The sequence below is a fragment of the Hevea brasiliensis genome, unplaced genomic scaffold (genome assembly GCF_030052815.1).
Source record: "Hevea brasiliensis isolate MT/VB/25A 57/8 unplaced genomic scaffold, ASM3005281v1 Scaf232, whole genome shotgun sequence".
Lineage (NCBI taxonomy): Eukaryota > Viridiplantae > Streptophyta > Magnoliopsida > Malpighiales > Euphorbiaceae > Hevea > Hevea brasiliensis.
In genome coordinates this window covers 107423-124853 of record NW_026614732.1, presented here as the reverse complement: position 1 = coordinate 124853, position 17431 = coordinate 107423, and the positions used below count along the sequence as shown (strand labels likewise).

General features: G+C 32.6%; 3 protein-coding genes across 4 annotated transcripts; 2 read left to right on the top strand and 1 right to left on the bottom strand.

Moving 5' to 3' along the window:
• Nucleotides 1-419: 419 nt before the first annotated feature.
• On the top strand, nt 420-2115 carry LOC110649876 (large ribosomal RNA subunit accumulation protein YCED homolog 1, chloroplastic-like; the record flags this gene model as incomplete). Its single annotated transcript, XM_058141797.1, has 2 exons — nt 420-987; nt 1552-2115. Coding segments are annotated over 2 exons (986 nt in total), but the record flags the coding sequence as incomplete, so codon positions are not given.
• A 2247-nt stretch (nt 2116-4362) lies between these two features.
• On the top strand, nt 4363-8085 carry LOC131176738 (uncharacterized). The gene is made up of 4 exons (XM_058141800.1): nt 4363-4480; nt 4554-5267; nt 5397-5589; nt 7817-8085. The coding sequence occupies exons 1-4, from the start codon at nt 4421-4423 to the stop codon at nt 7840-7842; spliced, it is 993 nt and encodes a 330-aa protein (XP_057997783.1). The 5' UTR covers nt 4363-4420; the 3' UTR covers nt 7843-8085.
• A 1606-nt stretch (nt 8086-9691) lies between these two features.
• LOC110634347 (uncharacterized protein At5g03900, chloroplastic) lies at nt 9692-16427 on the bottom strand. Of its 2 annotated transcripts, XM_058141799.1 has the most exons (14): nt 16224-16363; nt 15888-16149; nt 15147-15254; nt 14953-15053; nt 14740-14823; nt 14205-14280; nt 14052-14117; nt 13271-13360; nt 12513-12578; nt 12123-12262; nt 11950-12036; nt 11803-11866; nt 11069-11212; nt 9692-10037 (listed from the first exon to the last, which is right to left on the bottom strand). In XM_058141799.1, the coding sequence occupies exons 2-14, from the start codon at nt 16014-16016 to the stop codon at nt 9894-9896; spliced, it is 1299 nt and encodes a 432-aa protein (XP_057997782.1). In that variant the 5' UTR covers nt 16017-16149; nt 16224-16363; the 3' UTR covers nt 9692-9893. The 2 variants fall into 2 exon arrangements, with proteins under 2 accessions (XP_057997782.1, XP_057997781.1); XM_058141798.1 differs by having other exon boundaries at nt 15888-16427.
• Between the last annotated feature and the right edge of the window lie 1004 nt (nt 16428-17431).

The window sequence follows — 17431 nt, the reverse complement described above, 5'->3', positions numbered from 1 at the left end:
ATAGTGATCGGCATTATTGTTGTGTGTTATTCCTCTAAATGCGAATACAAATTATACAACGTCTTTAAGTTTTCCTGGCAGACAAAAAGATCTTTCAGTAATATGTTTAGTAGATTGTGTGGAAAAGTATTTTGTTTTATCTCATTACTTTTGGTTTATATAGCTATGTTTTTGCAGGTTTTAGTTGGCAAGACTTGTATAATATTGAAGTTGCATTGCTGTTGTACTTGAGCATTTTTCTCATATACCCGAAGATTCTATTCCTTTGCAATATTCTCAAAAGAACTTAATCAAATTATAATTTTCTACCATTACTTTAAAAGGCCTCTAGCACCAGTGAGTTTGCAAGGCACACCGCACAGGTGGTAAAAAGACTATTCTTTGACGTAGATCATACAAAACCTCTTAGGTGATTTAAGGAAACAAAGATGTCTTTGTGCTCTTGACATCCTCAATAGCTCCAACCTCAGTTGTTAACCGATACAAAGTACACAATTTGGTACGTCAGAAAAATTATTCTTCAAATTCCAGCTTTTCCATTGTTCACTACAAATGTTCATGGGCTAGTATGGTGGGCATATGTAAAATCTTTAGAAACAATTCACTCAGTATTCAAAACTTTGCTGCAAGAGATTCCATGGGCCCTGACAATCAGAAGTTCACTGATGTATCTTTTGATTGGGAAGATCAAGAGCAAGAAGACCCTGAAGATGTGGGGTCACCATGGGATGGTGCAGTTATTTACAGGAGAAACCCTTCAATCTCGCATATAGAATACTGTACAACCTTGGAGAGGTTGGGATTAGAAAATCTTTCAACTGATATTTCAAAATCAAGGGCTTCAGTTTTGGGATTACGTGTCACAAAAGCCGTGAAGGATTATCCACTTGGAATTCCTGTTCAGATCTCCGTTGATGTGACCAAGAAGAAGCAAAAGTTGAGGCTTGATGGGATCATTAAGACTGTTATCACTTTAGGTAGCAACCGGTATTTTATTTTCTGATCCTTCCTTCTGTGCTCCTATTTAGTATTTTTATATATAATTTAGCTCGATGATTGCTAGGAAAGGGTGCAGACTTGTAGTGCACCTGATTAATTTAGCCACATATCATTTTTTGTTTTCTCTTTTTTTCATGAAAACATTACATTTCCAGTTTTTATCTCTCTCCCTGTTTCTCTCTCTTGTTAAAAAAAGAAAAAAAAAAAAAGAATTCCTTATGGAGAACTAGTGTGCAACTCATGCTACCCAAGTGAGAACATCAGTTCAGGAATTGTTTGGTTATCAATTGAGATTATTCAAAATAACAAAGAAAAAGAGAGAAAATGAAAAAATTTTAAAATGGATGTTGCTTGTTGCATATGTCAAATTAATATTAGAATACCATAAAATGATGTTACTCATATATTTTGTCATTCTTTCCTGCATTTGCTTATATTGCACTATCCATGTAGAACTTTATTTATAGCTACTAATGAAACTAAGTAATTTTCATACTTCATGCTTATTTTTTTTAGAATCGAACCTAAATGTGTGGTAATTTGGTGTTGAAGGTGTGGTGAACCAACTGCCAAGAGCATATATTCCAACTTCTCTATATTACTGACCGAGGAACCCATTGAAGAACCAGAGATTATCAATATGGGAGTGATCTTTGGTAAAGACAAATTTAAGTCTTCTATGGCAAGCAGCATGGAAGAAGAGGATGATGATGATGCTTCAATTGATTGGGATGACAGGTTGTACTTTCCTCCTGAAGAAAAGGAAATCGATATTTCAAAGCACATAAGAGACCTAGTACATGTAGAAATTAGCATAAATGCAATATGTGACCCAAGTTGCAAAGGTCTGTGCCTCAATTGTGGTACAAATTTGAACACTAGTAGTTGTAGCTGTAGCAAAGAGAGGATTAAAGAGAAAGGTTATGGCCCTCTTAAAGATTTACGAAAACAAATGCAGTCAAAAGGTTAGCTTAGTTGCATCTCATGTCTAGCTATACATGCCTTTTTCTGCCCAATGCCATCATTTCATTTTACTTCCTTACAAGTGGGGAGCAGTGTTTTTTTTTATTTTTGGAATATTCCAGACAATAATTTATAATGTACCATTATAAGCAAGGCCCTTGACTACCAAATCTTTCTTTCTCAATAGGCTCTGAGCCTCCAATGCTTCTTTGCATCATATTCCTATATTTGTTTGTATAACTGACTTGAATATCCAAGATAGCAATTGGAAATGCTCTTGGAAATTTGTGTTGATTGCAGCATCAGAGATGTAGTTGTTGAGTCAGATAGCAAATTCATAGTTGATACTCTGACCCATTTATGAGTCACAGGCTGCTTGTGGAAGAGGTTCTCCAGCTTGCCTTGTGTTTTTAGAACTTCCAGCTTGCAATTTGTGCCAAAAAATGGCAATTCGGTAGCGCATACGGTTGTCAGTTTTATTCAAATTTAAAAATAATACATATGATTGCGATAAAATTAGAAAATTTAGTATTTCTTTTTTCCAGGTAATATTTTATCTGCAATTAAATAAAAAATTTACTATATAATGGATGAAAATTATTTGATGATATTTCCAGACTGTAATATGGGGAAAAGAAGGCATACATTAGTTACTGTATCAATTTCACACCGGACTTTTACCTTTGTCTGCAAATCGTGAAATGACAAAAAAGCCCTTATCTCTGCTTCTCCTTCGTTGGGCTCGCTTTTTCGCACCAACTTTCTTCTTCGTCCTCTGTAAAACCTAAAATTCATTTGCTTAATTCTCTTTCTGCAGTTATAAATCCTTTCTATGCACTCTATTGTATAAAAAGGGTTTCCAATTTTCTCCTAATTAAGAGGTCAGAGTGAGAGGGAGAACAAATTTATTTTTATTTTCATTTTCATTTTCAATAAATCTCAATTCTATATGTATTGGTTGAATTCGAATTCTACTAATCATTGCATATATTCCAAAACTTTTGGTTGGGTTCCGTTAAACCCATTTGTGTAATGTTATCTGCTTTTATTTGAAGGCGAAACCTTTTTGTGAATATATATATTTTATGTTGGGTTCCTTGAGACCTGCAAGATGGCATCAAGTTTGCACCAATGGGAATCGGACCCTCTGTTCTCAGCAGCTGAAGTGGTTCAGGATTCTGCTGACAGGTTAGATTCGAGAATTGTTTGAAGTACTTTTCGTTGTTTTCCTCCAAAGAATGAAAATGTTGCCTTTGGTTTTGCGTATTTGATGAAGAGCAGCAAACAACATTTCTTTTTTATTATTTTGTAAAATGTTATTTAATGAATTGGTTTCTGGGTTTTTGTTGAAATTGTGTTTTATGATGAAAGATTGGTTGGTGTTTCTTTACCTGCCTATTGTAGCTTTTTCTTCTTTTTTTTTCACTATATTTTTATCTATTATTTTTATCTGTTGGGACAAATGGTTCTCTTTGGGTTTATGTAGTCTTGGAGCTTGAGCTTACATTGATGTTTCTGCATACTTGTATGTGAGTTTGTATTTCAGTAGCTTAATATGATTGTAAGCGACTCAATTCAACTAAGTGTGGATCTCAAACTGGTTGGGTTAACTATATCTATATGGATCGTTTTCCACCATTTCACCTGGTTTAGGGCTACAGTTTCAGAAAGATCTTGCTTTGACGAATTTTCCTCATGTCATCCGGGGTCTATCCCACTTCTTACCTTCTATAGGCTACATCTTTCACATGCTCAACCTTTTATATTGATGCATATTCCCAGTCTATATCAAACTTTTTCTCTTCCACTTTTCCTCAATAGATCCTACTTTCACCTTCTTGCAAATGTATTTATTCCTTGTGCATCCATTCTTTTATTTTCAAGCATCTATCTTTGGATTCTCTCTCTTTCTTTCCCTCACCTTGCTAATATTGTGTTTCTGGTGTTTTTCACCACCCAACATTTGCTGTCATATATGGTAGCTGGTCAAGTCATACTCTTATATGACTTTCCCTTCAAATTAGTTGGTTAATATGAGTGTAAGCAGTAAATATTAAATAACAATATTTATGTTAATCATGCAAGATATGATATTCTTCATGATTTTTACATTTATTTTAAAGCAATTGCACTTGAAGCAATTCTAAATGGCAAGACATCATATCAGATCTTGAATTTCCTTCGCCTTTTTTGGTAGGTTGTAGAAGTACTTTTGCTGGGTTATTGAAATGGTACTTTGTTTAGGGCTAGGAAGATGAGAAATAGTGTTAACTTTGTTCCTAATTTTATTATGTATGGTGGTGAATGATTTTGGCCCTTATATTTGGGATACTTGATACATTTTTTAATCATTTTAACTTCAAGATCGTTAATAATTTTTAGGATGGATTCCCTTTTTCGCCTCCTCTTGCATGACCAAAATCTTGTTCAAGGTGACCATCCCGACCCAAGGCTGCTTATGTCAATAGAATATCACAAGCGAGATCTTGCAACCATACTTGAAACTGTAAAATGGCAGGTATTTGTCAATGTTGACACTAGAATATTAGTTTTACTCTTCTAGTTGGCTGATCTGGTTGTTTTCTGATCAGTTGGAAGATTTTGAAAGAGCTGTCAACTCATCAGCTATGCAAGACAAATCTCGATCTAAGGAAGATGTTATTTCTAGGCATTGTCAGTTCATTAGAGCCATTAGGGAACAAATAAATCACGTTGAGACAAGTGTGGATGGCCCATCTATGGGAGATTCCATGAAAAATTCTGAATGGATTAATTTAAATGAACAAGATAGAGATGGGTTAGCTTTATTTCTTATTGGAGGAAATACCTCTGAACATTCAAATCATCATGACATGGAAGATAGTAGCATTTTGAGAAGATTCCTTGATCGGACTTCATCATCTAGTTTAAAAGATGATGAAATTGTTGAGCACAGTAACTTAGAATTCAAGAATTTAAAAATGAACGGAGATGTACATGCAGACCATCACTCTGTAAAGGAAAAATACCTAAGAAAGATGGATTCTCCTTTCCCTACAAGATTAAGCTCAGATATGCAAGAGATCTCTTGTAACAGGCAAGACGATACTGGCAATTGGGACCTGGAAGCGAATGATGCCACATCTAAAAGTGTTTTCCGCGAAAAGAAATTTAGGGCGTTCCAGGGCAGAATGAACTTTAGATTCTTGAACAATCTGTGGGCTATGAGCGGGAGCAGGGTCACTAAGAGCTATATAAAGAGATTGAAAGATGGGGAAGAACAAAGGCAATCCACGAGATACATTGATGTTAGCGCTTCTGCACAGGTATTTGGATAATCTATATTATAATAAAAGAGCTGCATATATTGGTAGCCAGAATAAATCAGGCAATGATGCTTTAACATCTGATATATAAGAGAAGTAGATTCTAATCAGCTTGCTTTTCTCTGACAGGGTCAATGTGTGGGACCAAGGTTAGGATATAGAAGTAGCAGCTTGGAAGGATTATTCTCTAGATTTCGAGCAAATCTAATGGTCCTGGTTAGCAGCCTGGGAGCAAGATATCAAATATTTCCCTTTCATCTTCCAATTAATCGACACACAATTCAAATGATATTCACGACAATCTTTGCACTCATATTTTTGGGTAAGTAAATCACCCTTGCATTCGTTGTTCTATTAATTTTCTTATCTCCTATTACCATTTGTGGTGATGCCTATGCATTTGATGTTAAATTTAAAGTGTTTACTACATTAACTGGAAAATGATGATCTTTCTATCTTTATCAATTCAACAGTACCTGTACTGGAGCCCCTAAAATTTGAGTTTGTTGTCTTGGATAGTGTGCATGAAATGTTTGTCACTAGATCTTATAAATGTCAGGCTGTGTTTATTATAAATACTAAAACTCATCATCCAATCATTGTTTCAAGAACAGTACCCTGATGTGAGTCAATTTTCAGTTCTATCTCTGGTATAATGGGGGAAAGAGAGCATAATTTTAACACTTAAAGATTGAGGGACATAAATGGTATAAGTGTCTAAGAACAGGGCAATTAGAACATTGGCCACCTTTCTACAGGTGGGTCCTTTGGGCCCTACATAGTATAGTAATAACTTTTCCGTTTGAAATCTTCTTGATTTCTTTTAACCAAAACTCAACTCAACTCAACTAAGCCTTTATCCCAAAAATTTGGGAATTCGCTATATGGATTCGCTTTTCCACTCTCTAAATGATTTTGAGATTAAATCCCAGAAATGTGTAATGCTTCTAGGTCATATTGTACTACTCTCCTCCAAGTCAATTTAGGTCTACCCCTTTTTTTCTTTCTATCCTCTAACCTAATGTGCTCTACTTGTCTAACTGGAGCCTCCGTATTTCTACGCTTCACATGACCAAACCACCTCAATCTCCCTTCTCTCAACTTATCTTTTAACCAATTTAGATTTTTTTTAATGACTTTTTAATAACATGACGGATGGACTTCTTTAATATGTTTTTAAAAATAATTACTAAATTAGAGAGTTTATTTTGAATCTTTTTTTTTTTTCTTTTTGAGAGGCTACAAGATCTATAATTGTTTAGGTTAGAAATGAAAAAAAGTATTTCATAAATAAATTAAACAAAAGAAATTGTTGTATGAATTTTATTGAGAAAAGAAGCTAATTGAAGGAATATGAAACTATGAAATTGAGGAGTTGATATGTTTTATTTAAGAAATTAAAGATTATATAAATTTGTAAAATTTGACATAATTAATAGTGGATTTGCCTATATTATAGTATTTAAGTAATGAATTTTGACATTAAAATATCATAAATGAAATCTTTAGTTTAATTATATGAATATGCTTTATAGTCAATTTCTTTTATTTATCTATCCCTTTTGAGTATCAATCAGGGATTTGCAAATTGTTAAGTTCATACTTCCATCCACTCTCATACGAAAATTTTTAAAAGCAAAAGAGATTGTTAGAGTTTGAAACGTTCACTTCTTATAATGATAAAACTTAGAAAATTGTAGATGGAGAGAGTTGAATATAAAACTTACCACTTCCCACACCTTTGCAAGATATATAAAAATTAAAAATCAAATCAGATATAAGTTTTTTTTTATATATTTAGATGAATTGTCTATTCTATTGTACATTTATTATTATTGCTATTGGTAAAGTTAATTAGACCTGCACAACATGCAATTTGCAAGCTTGTATATGATCTATGCGCTCTTCGCCTTACTTGTTATTAGTTAAGTTGCTTGAGTATGGACTCTGTTAACAATTTGGAAGATCTATTTAAATTTATGGAACTCCTGAGGTCTCTTAATACTTTTGTCTTTCTTGTGTGCTAGAAAACATATGCCTTTTTGTCAATGAGTTTATTGGTTATTAGAGAGAGAGAGAGAGAGAGAGAGAGAGAGAGAGAGAGGAAAAAAAAAGGAAAAAGGAAGAAAAAAAATGAACTGCTTTGTCCCTTTTCTTTTCTTGCTTCTCTGTCATATCTGTTCCTGCAATGTCTCAACAACCTTGCATTATTCAAGCTTGCCTGCTGCAGCCTCAATTGGTCATTGGATAATACTTGTGACATTCGTATAGCATGATTTTATTTATTACTGGATTCTATCTTGAAATAAAATTATTAATGATCAATCTACTTAGCTAAAAGTTGTCTGATGACAAAATGCTCCTGCCATTTTACTTGCAGATGTTGGATTTGCTTTATAACTCAATAATCAATGTCGAAAAAGAGTTGATTCTGTATGTTTAATTTTGGAGGATAATAGAAGAATTTTTTAGTGTCACCTCCCGAGTCCTGAGCATTGGATACTCACCTCCTGAGTCTTATATCATGTTAAATGACACTTATTGTGCAGGTATACTGGTGTCCAGGATTGCTTGAAACTGGAAATTTGCTGTAAGTTCTGCAAATTATTCATGGAGATGAAGCATCAACCGCTGGAAAAAAACAATTAAATGTACGAACTCTCCACATCGAGATTTTGCTTGGGAGCTTAACCATATTCACTCCAGTTGAAAATTTTAACGAACTGAGTAAATAATTCCATGGTCTTGTAATATTCTCACTACTAATGAAAATATTTAAATTGTAAGATGTATTTAAATATATGGAAAAACTTTATTATGTTGTTCTCCCCTTGACAGTAGGATCTTGGCATTAGCAGAAATGTTTTCACTTTTAAAGTCGAGATTATGAGTATGTAGGATTCCTGGGGTTTTAATATATATATATATATATATATGATTTAATATTTTTATTTTTTAATTTTTTTTATAATCATTTATAATTTTTAATTATGTGACTAAAGTAAATTTTAGTATATGATATACTATTAAGAAATAAAATAAAAGGTAATATAAAATGCTTATTAATGACTATATATTTACATATATTTTAGTATGTTATTATTTAAATGTTAATATTATTAATTTTTTTATTGGTGTTTTAATCTTAAAAATTTTAAAATAATTTTTACATTTTTAAAAGGAACATAAAAATGTAATATTTTTTACTGCAGAATCGATAGTTTAATTAATATTAAATTGAAATAAAATTAAAATTAGAATTAAAATCAAATTAAAATAAAATTGAATTTAGAATCAAAATTTGAGTTGAAAATAGTTAGAATCGAACTGAGATTTTAGTTTTAGGTTTAACAGAACTTCAATTATGATTAAAAAATAATTAAAAAAAAACAGATGTCAGTTCTTTCTAAGAATCGAAACTGCACACCCCAAAACTCCTATTTTCGTCATTCTTTTGCGGGAAATGTTACCGAAATTTCAGTAATATTATGACACTAAAAACTCGTTCCACAACAAGAATTGAACTTTCTAGCTCTCAATCAGGTCAGGAATAATTTAACAGATGCACATGTCTAACTGTTACTATTAATTGTTGTAGTTATCTGAGGAGAACTCTTAGATGAGTAATCTATTTCGTCACCTTCCTATTTATGAAAAATATAAGAAAAGGAATTTCTTTGCTAAGGGCAATATAAATCCCAGAAGATCTGGCTTGTATTGAGGCTGTCTTCCACAAATTTTAACTGCTGAAATGGCATATATCTAAAACTATAATTGAGTAAGATTTTTCTGTATTAAACGTAATATGGTACAATAAAAAGTAGTCTACACTAGAGAGGAAAAGAAAAGAAAAAGAAGCAGAATCAATGAGTGAAGCACCTGGTGAGGAGTTCATTTCACATTCACTATATGAAAGGAGAGTTGAGATGAGTAGCTTGGATAAGTTAAATATGATGGGAAGTGTTGCGAATTTCCCTGCAAAATACATATGACCTCTTTGATACTTGAAATTTGTAAATCAAGACAAGGGCAACTGTACAAGTCATTTTTATCCCTGCTGCAATGTCAAGTGACCATACAAGAATGCCACAGCAAGTTTTACCAATGATGAATAAGTGCTTCCAATCGATTTTCACTTACTAAAAGTAGAGCTAGAGATGCTTCAATATTCTGAAAGAAGAATACTGCTTGTTCAACTCCTGAAAACACAAATGGTTTTCAATTAATGAGAGGAGGTGAAAACGCACCATAATCTGCTGCCATACTCCCACAGATTCCTTTTTTTATTTTTTTGTTTTGGGTGGGGGTGGTGGGCGGTGGCGGGTTAGGGTATGAATTCTAATTGATTCATTTTGTAATAAAAACATGGCAACTAATTTGTAATAGTACTAAGAAAGGAAAGATTATTGCTGGAAAAATCCATATTTTCCACATCATGGAGACTGCTCGCCAAGTTCATGTCCTTAATTAATTAATTTATTTATTTTTGATACATTATAAGAACATCTTCAAAAAATACACGTGCAAGAGGCAACCACCACCTCTAGTCCCTAACCATCCTCCCTTGGATGCCCCTTCATGGTAATGCAAGACATAATGATGCAAAATTTACCAACAAAAAGCCTCTCATTGTGACTTGTCAATCTCTCGGAATCTCCTATCCCATTCTTGGGCCTCAACATCTTGCTCAATTATGTCCCTGTCAGTACTATAGACAATGCGGTCCTTCCCTATCACTGTCTTTTGGGCCATATCCCGAGCACTCAGAAGCTGAACAAGAAATACAGTGAAGTAATTATCCCTTCACGAAGTTTATTTAAACAAACCTTTTTTTCTTCCATTAAAAGAAACGTGACACGCTAAAATAATAGCAAGCGCACCCAGAAATATAAAATAACATCTTGACAAGCCATAATTATAGATAACTACTGTATAATAAGCACAACTTGAACACAAGCTCCTTCAAGAATATGATGAAAGTAAAAGACACCACCACAAGCGGCAATAACTTCCAAGGATAACATGAATATCCATAACCAAAATATTCACAAGAAAATTTTCTTAGTTACATAATTATGCAGAGACTACGCTCACCATATATCCTTTCCTCCCCTCACCCCACCAACAGTTGAATGAATTTTTTTTAATATACTAAGTTAACTACCATTCAACCATTTTTATGAGATACAAAAACCTGAATGTGCATATTACATAGGCATGCCAGAAAAGCTGAAATGCAGACCATGTTTTCATATAAAAGAGATAAAAGAGGGATTGAAAAGGTTTTTGATATCCAAAACCAGTTCTTTGCTCTTTATAGATTGCTTGGGGTTTTATATGCAAAACTGTAGTGTTGGGACTAAGCCTTTCAAGTGCTGCTAATCCCCCGAAAAGATGGGCAAAAGATGCTAAAAGAGGTTAAAGGAATTAAAAGAGGGGAAGGAATGCAAAACTTTCAGGAGGATCTCCTCATCTTTGTCAGAAAGGAGGCACCCAGCTTTTCATTGTGCATGATGTGTGGTAAGATGAAGAGATCATTCTTCATAAACCAGCAGACAAATTGTGCACCAAAGGATTCTTATTGTTGGGTCATGTAACAAGGATGATTATTTATCCTCTCCAACTAGTTGGTAATGACAAGTTATTAAAAAATAAGCCTTAGGGTAATTACAAGTTTTATTATTTAGAATAATAACTTCGCATAACTACCCAATGGCAAAGCATAACCTTTAAGTCTGTCACATTATTTACAATCAACAAAAGGGCAAGCACAATTTAGAATAAGCATTAAAATGTGACACCTTCTGTTTTAGTGAAGGATCAGGAAGTTCAAGCGATCGAGCAACTTGTTCCCTTGCTTGATTTCTTTTCTCTATATCAGCATTCCTCTTGCGAACGAGGAACCAGCGGATCAAAGGAATAGCAAAGAAAGAACCAGCATATATCTGAAAATTTAGTCATTGTAGTCATGATATCACATCAGACCAAACCATAAGAGAACTAAAAATTACTGAGAACATCAAAAACACCTAAAGTTTCACTCTTATTGCTACAGCATAAATGCCTGGCACAAGCAAGTTTATAAATCAATACAAGAGTATAGTTCCCAAGGAACTTCACAATCAGTTAGCAGTAAGCCTAAAGAACTTAAATTGCGTTAGGGGAAAAAAAAAACTTAAAATCATTTACTGACTTTTCAGAATCAAGATAATAAGTTTAAAATCTTAAAAAATATTCAACTGCATCTCATATAAAGATAATGAATAATAGAGACATTAGGGCTTAATAGAGAAATTCGTAAGAAACCAATCCATAAGTGCTCATGGATTAAGATAAATTGATAGATACCTTAATGTACCCAGACACTTTTTTGTCACTCTACATTGGTCAAAAGATTCATAAATTTTAAACTGAACTTACAAAAAATGATGATAGGCAAAGTGATTGTTGTACTTTTAAAAGGAAAAACTCATACAACAATATTGGCAAATATGATGTCATTTATTCAGTGGGAAAGTGAAACATGAAACTACACCTGAAGTAGAGGAAATATGCCAGAAACAAATTTAATTAATCCACTTGGTGTAACAGCAATATCCCTTCAAAACCAGATAGAGGTGGAGATATCATATATATGAAAGGTAAAACATCAAAGCAAGAATCAATCTCAAGAGAATCATACTTTAACATGGCTCCCAGAATAATGACTCCAAACAGGTTAGCCCCACCCAATCCAATGACCATTGCTTTCTCTGATGCACCAGTCTTACTGCAAAATAAAAACTACTTGGATCATTGGGCTCTACTTCAGAGCAATTTTACTAATTTAGAGACATAACCAAGCAAATAAAGAACCTGAATTGCCATTTTTTCTCCCTGAAAAACTTCTCAATCCCAACCCAATCCGCCCATCTCCTGCCTACATATTCCTTTCTCCTACTTCTCTGAGAAGAAGCTGTACGCTGAAGTGTAGGAAATCGGTACAGAATATTTCCCTACACAATAACAATTTGGCTAAATCTGTAAGTAGAATCTTTGCATCTGAGATACCTCAATGGATTAAACACACACACACACACACACACACACCATTTCATGGTGACACTGACACACTCTTATAACACAGATGTCAATGATATACAACAGAAAAAATAGAAGTTTTATTTGTCAGGTTCATGAAATGCAAACATGAAAAATTGGAAGAACATACTTGGCATCTTTGTTTAATTACATCACTTTTCATACCTCTTCATCAATTTCTGGCTGACCATCAAATCGTAGAAGAACTGGTAAAATATATGACTCATCATTCTGAAACCAAGCAGGAAAAATAAGGTCATATAAAACAGCTGTAGAAAGCAAAAAGCAATCATGCAGGATCAAAATTAATTGAGTGAATCTTCAAAAGATCCATAAGAAGTTCAGTACAGATTATAAGCTCAAGTAATAATATCATACATATGTCCATGCATCAGAATCAAAATTAAATAAGGATAGGTAACATTCTAGGCATAAATACAACAGATTTATTTCAATACAATTCTGCTTGCATATGCACAAGGGTGGGGGAAACCTAATCAGGAACACACATCCACATACAAAAAAGAAATAACACCAGCCTCTCAAAAGTTATTAGCTTGGCGCCTTTTCATATTGATAGTGACTAACAGTCCAGATAGACCACTTGATGAGTACTTGTGGTTTTCTAAAAGCCAATAAACGGAACTAGTTATTGAATTCATAATAGGAAAACTTATTGATTTGCATAATTCATATGATATTAAAATGCAGGGAAACATAAATATGTGGGAGGAGTGGAGAGAGAGTTATTTTTACTGGCTCTTCAAAAGATAAGCACCTAATTTCCTACCAATAATAAGCTAGACCTGTATTAATTTGAGAGAATAAAAACTGTAAACTGGTTTTATATGACAACCGAAAACAACAAACTAAAGAGTCAAGACAAGCTAGATAATATTTAAAGAAACAGGGAAAAAGAGTACTGTAATTTGCTCAGTAGTCTGTATATCAAGATATGGTGCAAGTTCTTCAGCTGTGACGACACCACCATTGGATGAAATATATTGTCCAATCTGCAAATGTATCTCAAAGAAAATGATTAAAAAGTACTACACATGGGTAATTGAGATAATGTAGCAGTCTGAATGACAACGAAAATAACAATCCTAAGATCACAGTTTAAACAACAATTTTTCAAATAAATGTTACTACCAGGATCTCATCAGCCACGAGTTATAAATAACAATATCCCTTCAAAAGTGTGCTTTTGTGAATGATGAAACCTACAATTGCTACTATGATACTCATCTTCATCCACATCAACTTTTTTTTGCTGCCAATCAGTCTGACTATCTGCTGGACAACTTGGTGAAAAATGAATGACAGTAAATTATGAGTCAACACCTAATGTAAATCAAAACCTATAAGCTGACTTTATAGATCTGGATAAAACCCAGTATGCCAAAAATCATTAAGTTATCCAATTAAAATGATTCACAAGATTAAAATAACCTTTAGAAATTTGGGTAAAATCCCAAGATGGTCAAATTAGTAAGCATAATATTTAACAAGTCTATGAAATAGAACACAAAACCCAAAAGATAAACTACAAAAAACAAAGAGAAGAAAGGTGGTGGGGTCAAAAAAAATTTAGTGAAAGAGAAAGTCAACGCCTAACAGCAAGTGAAGCAAAAAGGTACAACCAATGAGCTGAAATGAAATGTTTAAAGCTACGGACCACTGAATTCAGTGCTGAAGTATTACCAACTTCCACCTCTCTTCTTCAATTCCTTGGTTAGGATCACCATCCCCAAACACAAATGAGAAGACCTAAAAAGTAATATAAATAGTTAATTTTCTTTAGAGAAAAAAATAGCCAGTAGAAAGAATTGCACATGATTCAGATTTGTAGCTTACAGATTCAATGAAGTTCATCTTTCCATCATCATCTATTTGTACTTGTCGCCTCCTATAGTAATATGGATCCCAGTACCTGAAGGAAAAAAAATTGCTTAAAATTTCTCTTAATTTCACTTTGTCAATAATTGGAAGCTGGAGACTTACATACAGGAGAGCAAGAATGATATCCCAATGTTACTTGAATGACAGGATAAAATTTCAGAAAGTTCACAAAAAGTTTTCAACATTCACTTCGATGACGCAAACATGCATCTGAAAATTCTCAGTCAACCACAATTAATATTTATGTTATCTCCAAAGAAATGCTTATGAACTACATAACTCTAGAAAGAATAAGCATACCTAACCAAATGCAGAAAAATTCTAAAATCACATAATAGTGAGTGTGACTGGCTCAAACATGTAAAGCATGCAGGCAAATACTATATATGATATACATGCAATCCAATGCAGTCAGCACTAATTAACATCAATTTATGATTTCTAATAATCTGGAAAACCAGTAAGAATTATGTCAGTCCAAAGAATATACCAAAATAGATCAGTAGGACTAAAGTAAAAGGTGAATCCTGAGTCATACGATCTGCCTCCACGTCTTCCACGATGGTCTTCTTCACTGTTACCAAGAATTTTATTGTCACTACTTTCTTCATCACAAAGAGTTTTGAATAATAACAAAGCAATCTTTTATATTACTTCAGATATAGGGCAAAGAGTATTGCAATTCAAGAGCCAGGATTGTTACCTTCTACTTGAAAGGAGAGCGATTATAGTCGTATAAACAATAACTATTGAAGCAATTAGTGCTGTTCCAAAGGATACCCTAATAAGATATTCAGCAGTGGCCTGTTATGCATAGAGTAAAATGCTATGGTTAAACACATGATTTAAAATTAGTCTAGGATTCAAATTCAAAGATAATAAAACAGTATTTACTACCTTCGCCTTATCAAACAACGGTTCAACTTTCATCCTAAATGACTTTGCTGTAAGCTTTGAGCGGTAATCTTTAGGAAAAACGTAAAGCACATCACCTTCATCTGAAACCTGTTAGACCATCTTGAAAACAATTGCATTCATGAAATCAAAAACTTCAAAGAGCCAAAAAAACAGAAGGGACAGATAAAGAATAAGTTCTTCTGGAACTCTATGAATTCCAACAGATAAAATTGATTTATTAGCTATCAAATCATATTAAATAAATCTAAGGAACGAGAGAGAATAAGCGTTAATTTTGTTCCAGCACTTTTTTTTATTTTTTTTTTGCTCTACTGTTAGAAATGCATACCCCGGTATCCCTAAAACCCTAAAACACAACCAAGGAAATCAATGATTCTCCAAGATTATTGAATGGCTGCTTTTGTGCATTCAAAACGAATAAAATCTAACATATGGGATATGGCTACATTAGAAAAAGCACCGCACACAAACCTCAATACCTCAGCTATCTTTAAGCTAGAATTAGCATCTTCTGCTAATTTAATGAAAAGTTAGCAAAAACTACAGTATCGAGGTAAAGAACCAAAATTTTTATGATATCATTGCTTCAAGTGAGACTATTCTGAAACACTGCGTTTTTGCTCAAGTTGAATTTTCTTTTCCAATTGCCAATTTGCAGAAGAGCAGGAAGAAAAAACAAAAATGAAAGAAAGAAATTTAACTGAAGTATGAAATGGATACCTCTAGAAAGCCATCGGTATCAGCAGCAACAGCCTGGAGAGCCTTTTGAGCTTGATTCAAGTTAAGTCCAGCCCTGCTAGCCACATCCCCTACCGTAACCCTCCCTCCACAAACATCAACAGCTTCCATCGTTCGCTTCCTGACATCAGCCGACAATTTATCGCTCTCCACGACACCTCCGGGCCTAATTCCGGCGGGTACATCAATGCTCGCCCTGACGAAGGCCGCAGAAACCCTAGAGTTGGCAAATTTGAAAGGAATTCTGGAGGAATGAAGTGGTTGAATATTAGTAAAAGAATCGGGAGGTTTAAGGCGAAATGAGGGTTTTGAAATGACCATTGGATGAGAATGTAGGATGCGAGATTTGGCGGACACAGTGAAGCAGGTGGACATCGAAGCCATTTTGAATTTGTTACGGTTCTGTTCTAGCAAAATTTGAAAGGCTTTGCCAATACTGAGACGAAGCTGTCATGGCAGCAGCAACTGCATAAAACTGTTGAGTGGCTTAGGAATTAGCATTGTAGATTTTTTTTTTTTTCTTTTTTAACACTGTCTAAGATAATATTTTTTAATAAATTAAAAGATAAGCAATGTCAAAAATTATAAATCTTTATAATTTTAAAAATTAATTTAATTCTTAAACCAATAAAATGTCTTTGTAACGACATATTGCTAGTATTACATGTTGGTGACACACAGCATTTGTCGCTTTCATCGCCAGCATTTAATTTGTTGTTAATAACTTTTAATGATGAATTATTTGTTGTTAGATGCTTAAATAATTTTAACTTTCAAATATTATTATAATTAATTTAAATTAAAATTTTAATATTATTTTAATAATAATTCTACTCATACTAACAATCCTATTATAGCTTTTAATATACTAAATTTATAATCTTAATTATATAAATAATATTAATTTATTAAAATCATTTAATAAAATTAATAAAAAATAAACACTAAATATTATTTATACTATGTTTTTTAATTACTATGTATATAATAGTAAAAATAAAAATATTCTTAATATAATTATAAAATTGTTATTAAAATTAATATTTAATTAAATAAATATTTGCGCTGAAGGATATAAAATTCTAATTTTGTTTAATAAAAAACTATTTTATTTATTAAATTTGTCGTTAAAAAATATTAATAATAGATAAGGTTTAATGAAATATTAAAATCGTTCAATTTAAGTGTCATAATTACTTTATTGATTATAAATATATAAATTTTTCTAAAGAAATTATTGATATGATAAAAATATGATTTTAATTAAATTAAACTTAAAATTTATTTTTTACATATAAATTAATTATCAATTAGTTTATATTCATTAAAAGTAAAAATAAAATATTTTTACATTCTCAAATTATTTTCTAGTATAATAAATTGAAAAGACAAATTTTAAAACATTAATAAAATTATTAGAATTACATTTAAATTCTGACTATTTAAGTTAATAGAATAAAATTAACACTAATTTTTATAATTATGATAAATTTAACAAATTAAAATTTTAAATAAAATAAAAATTA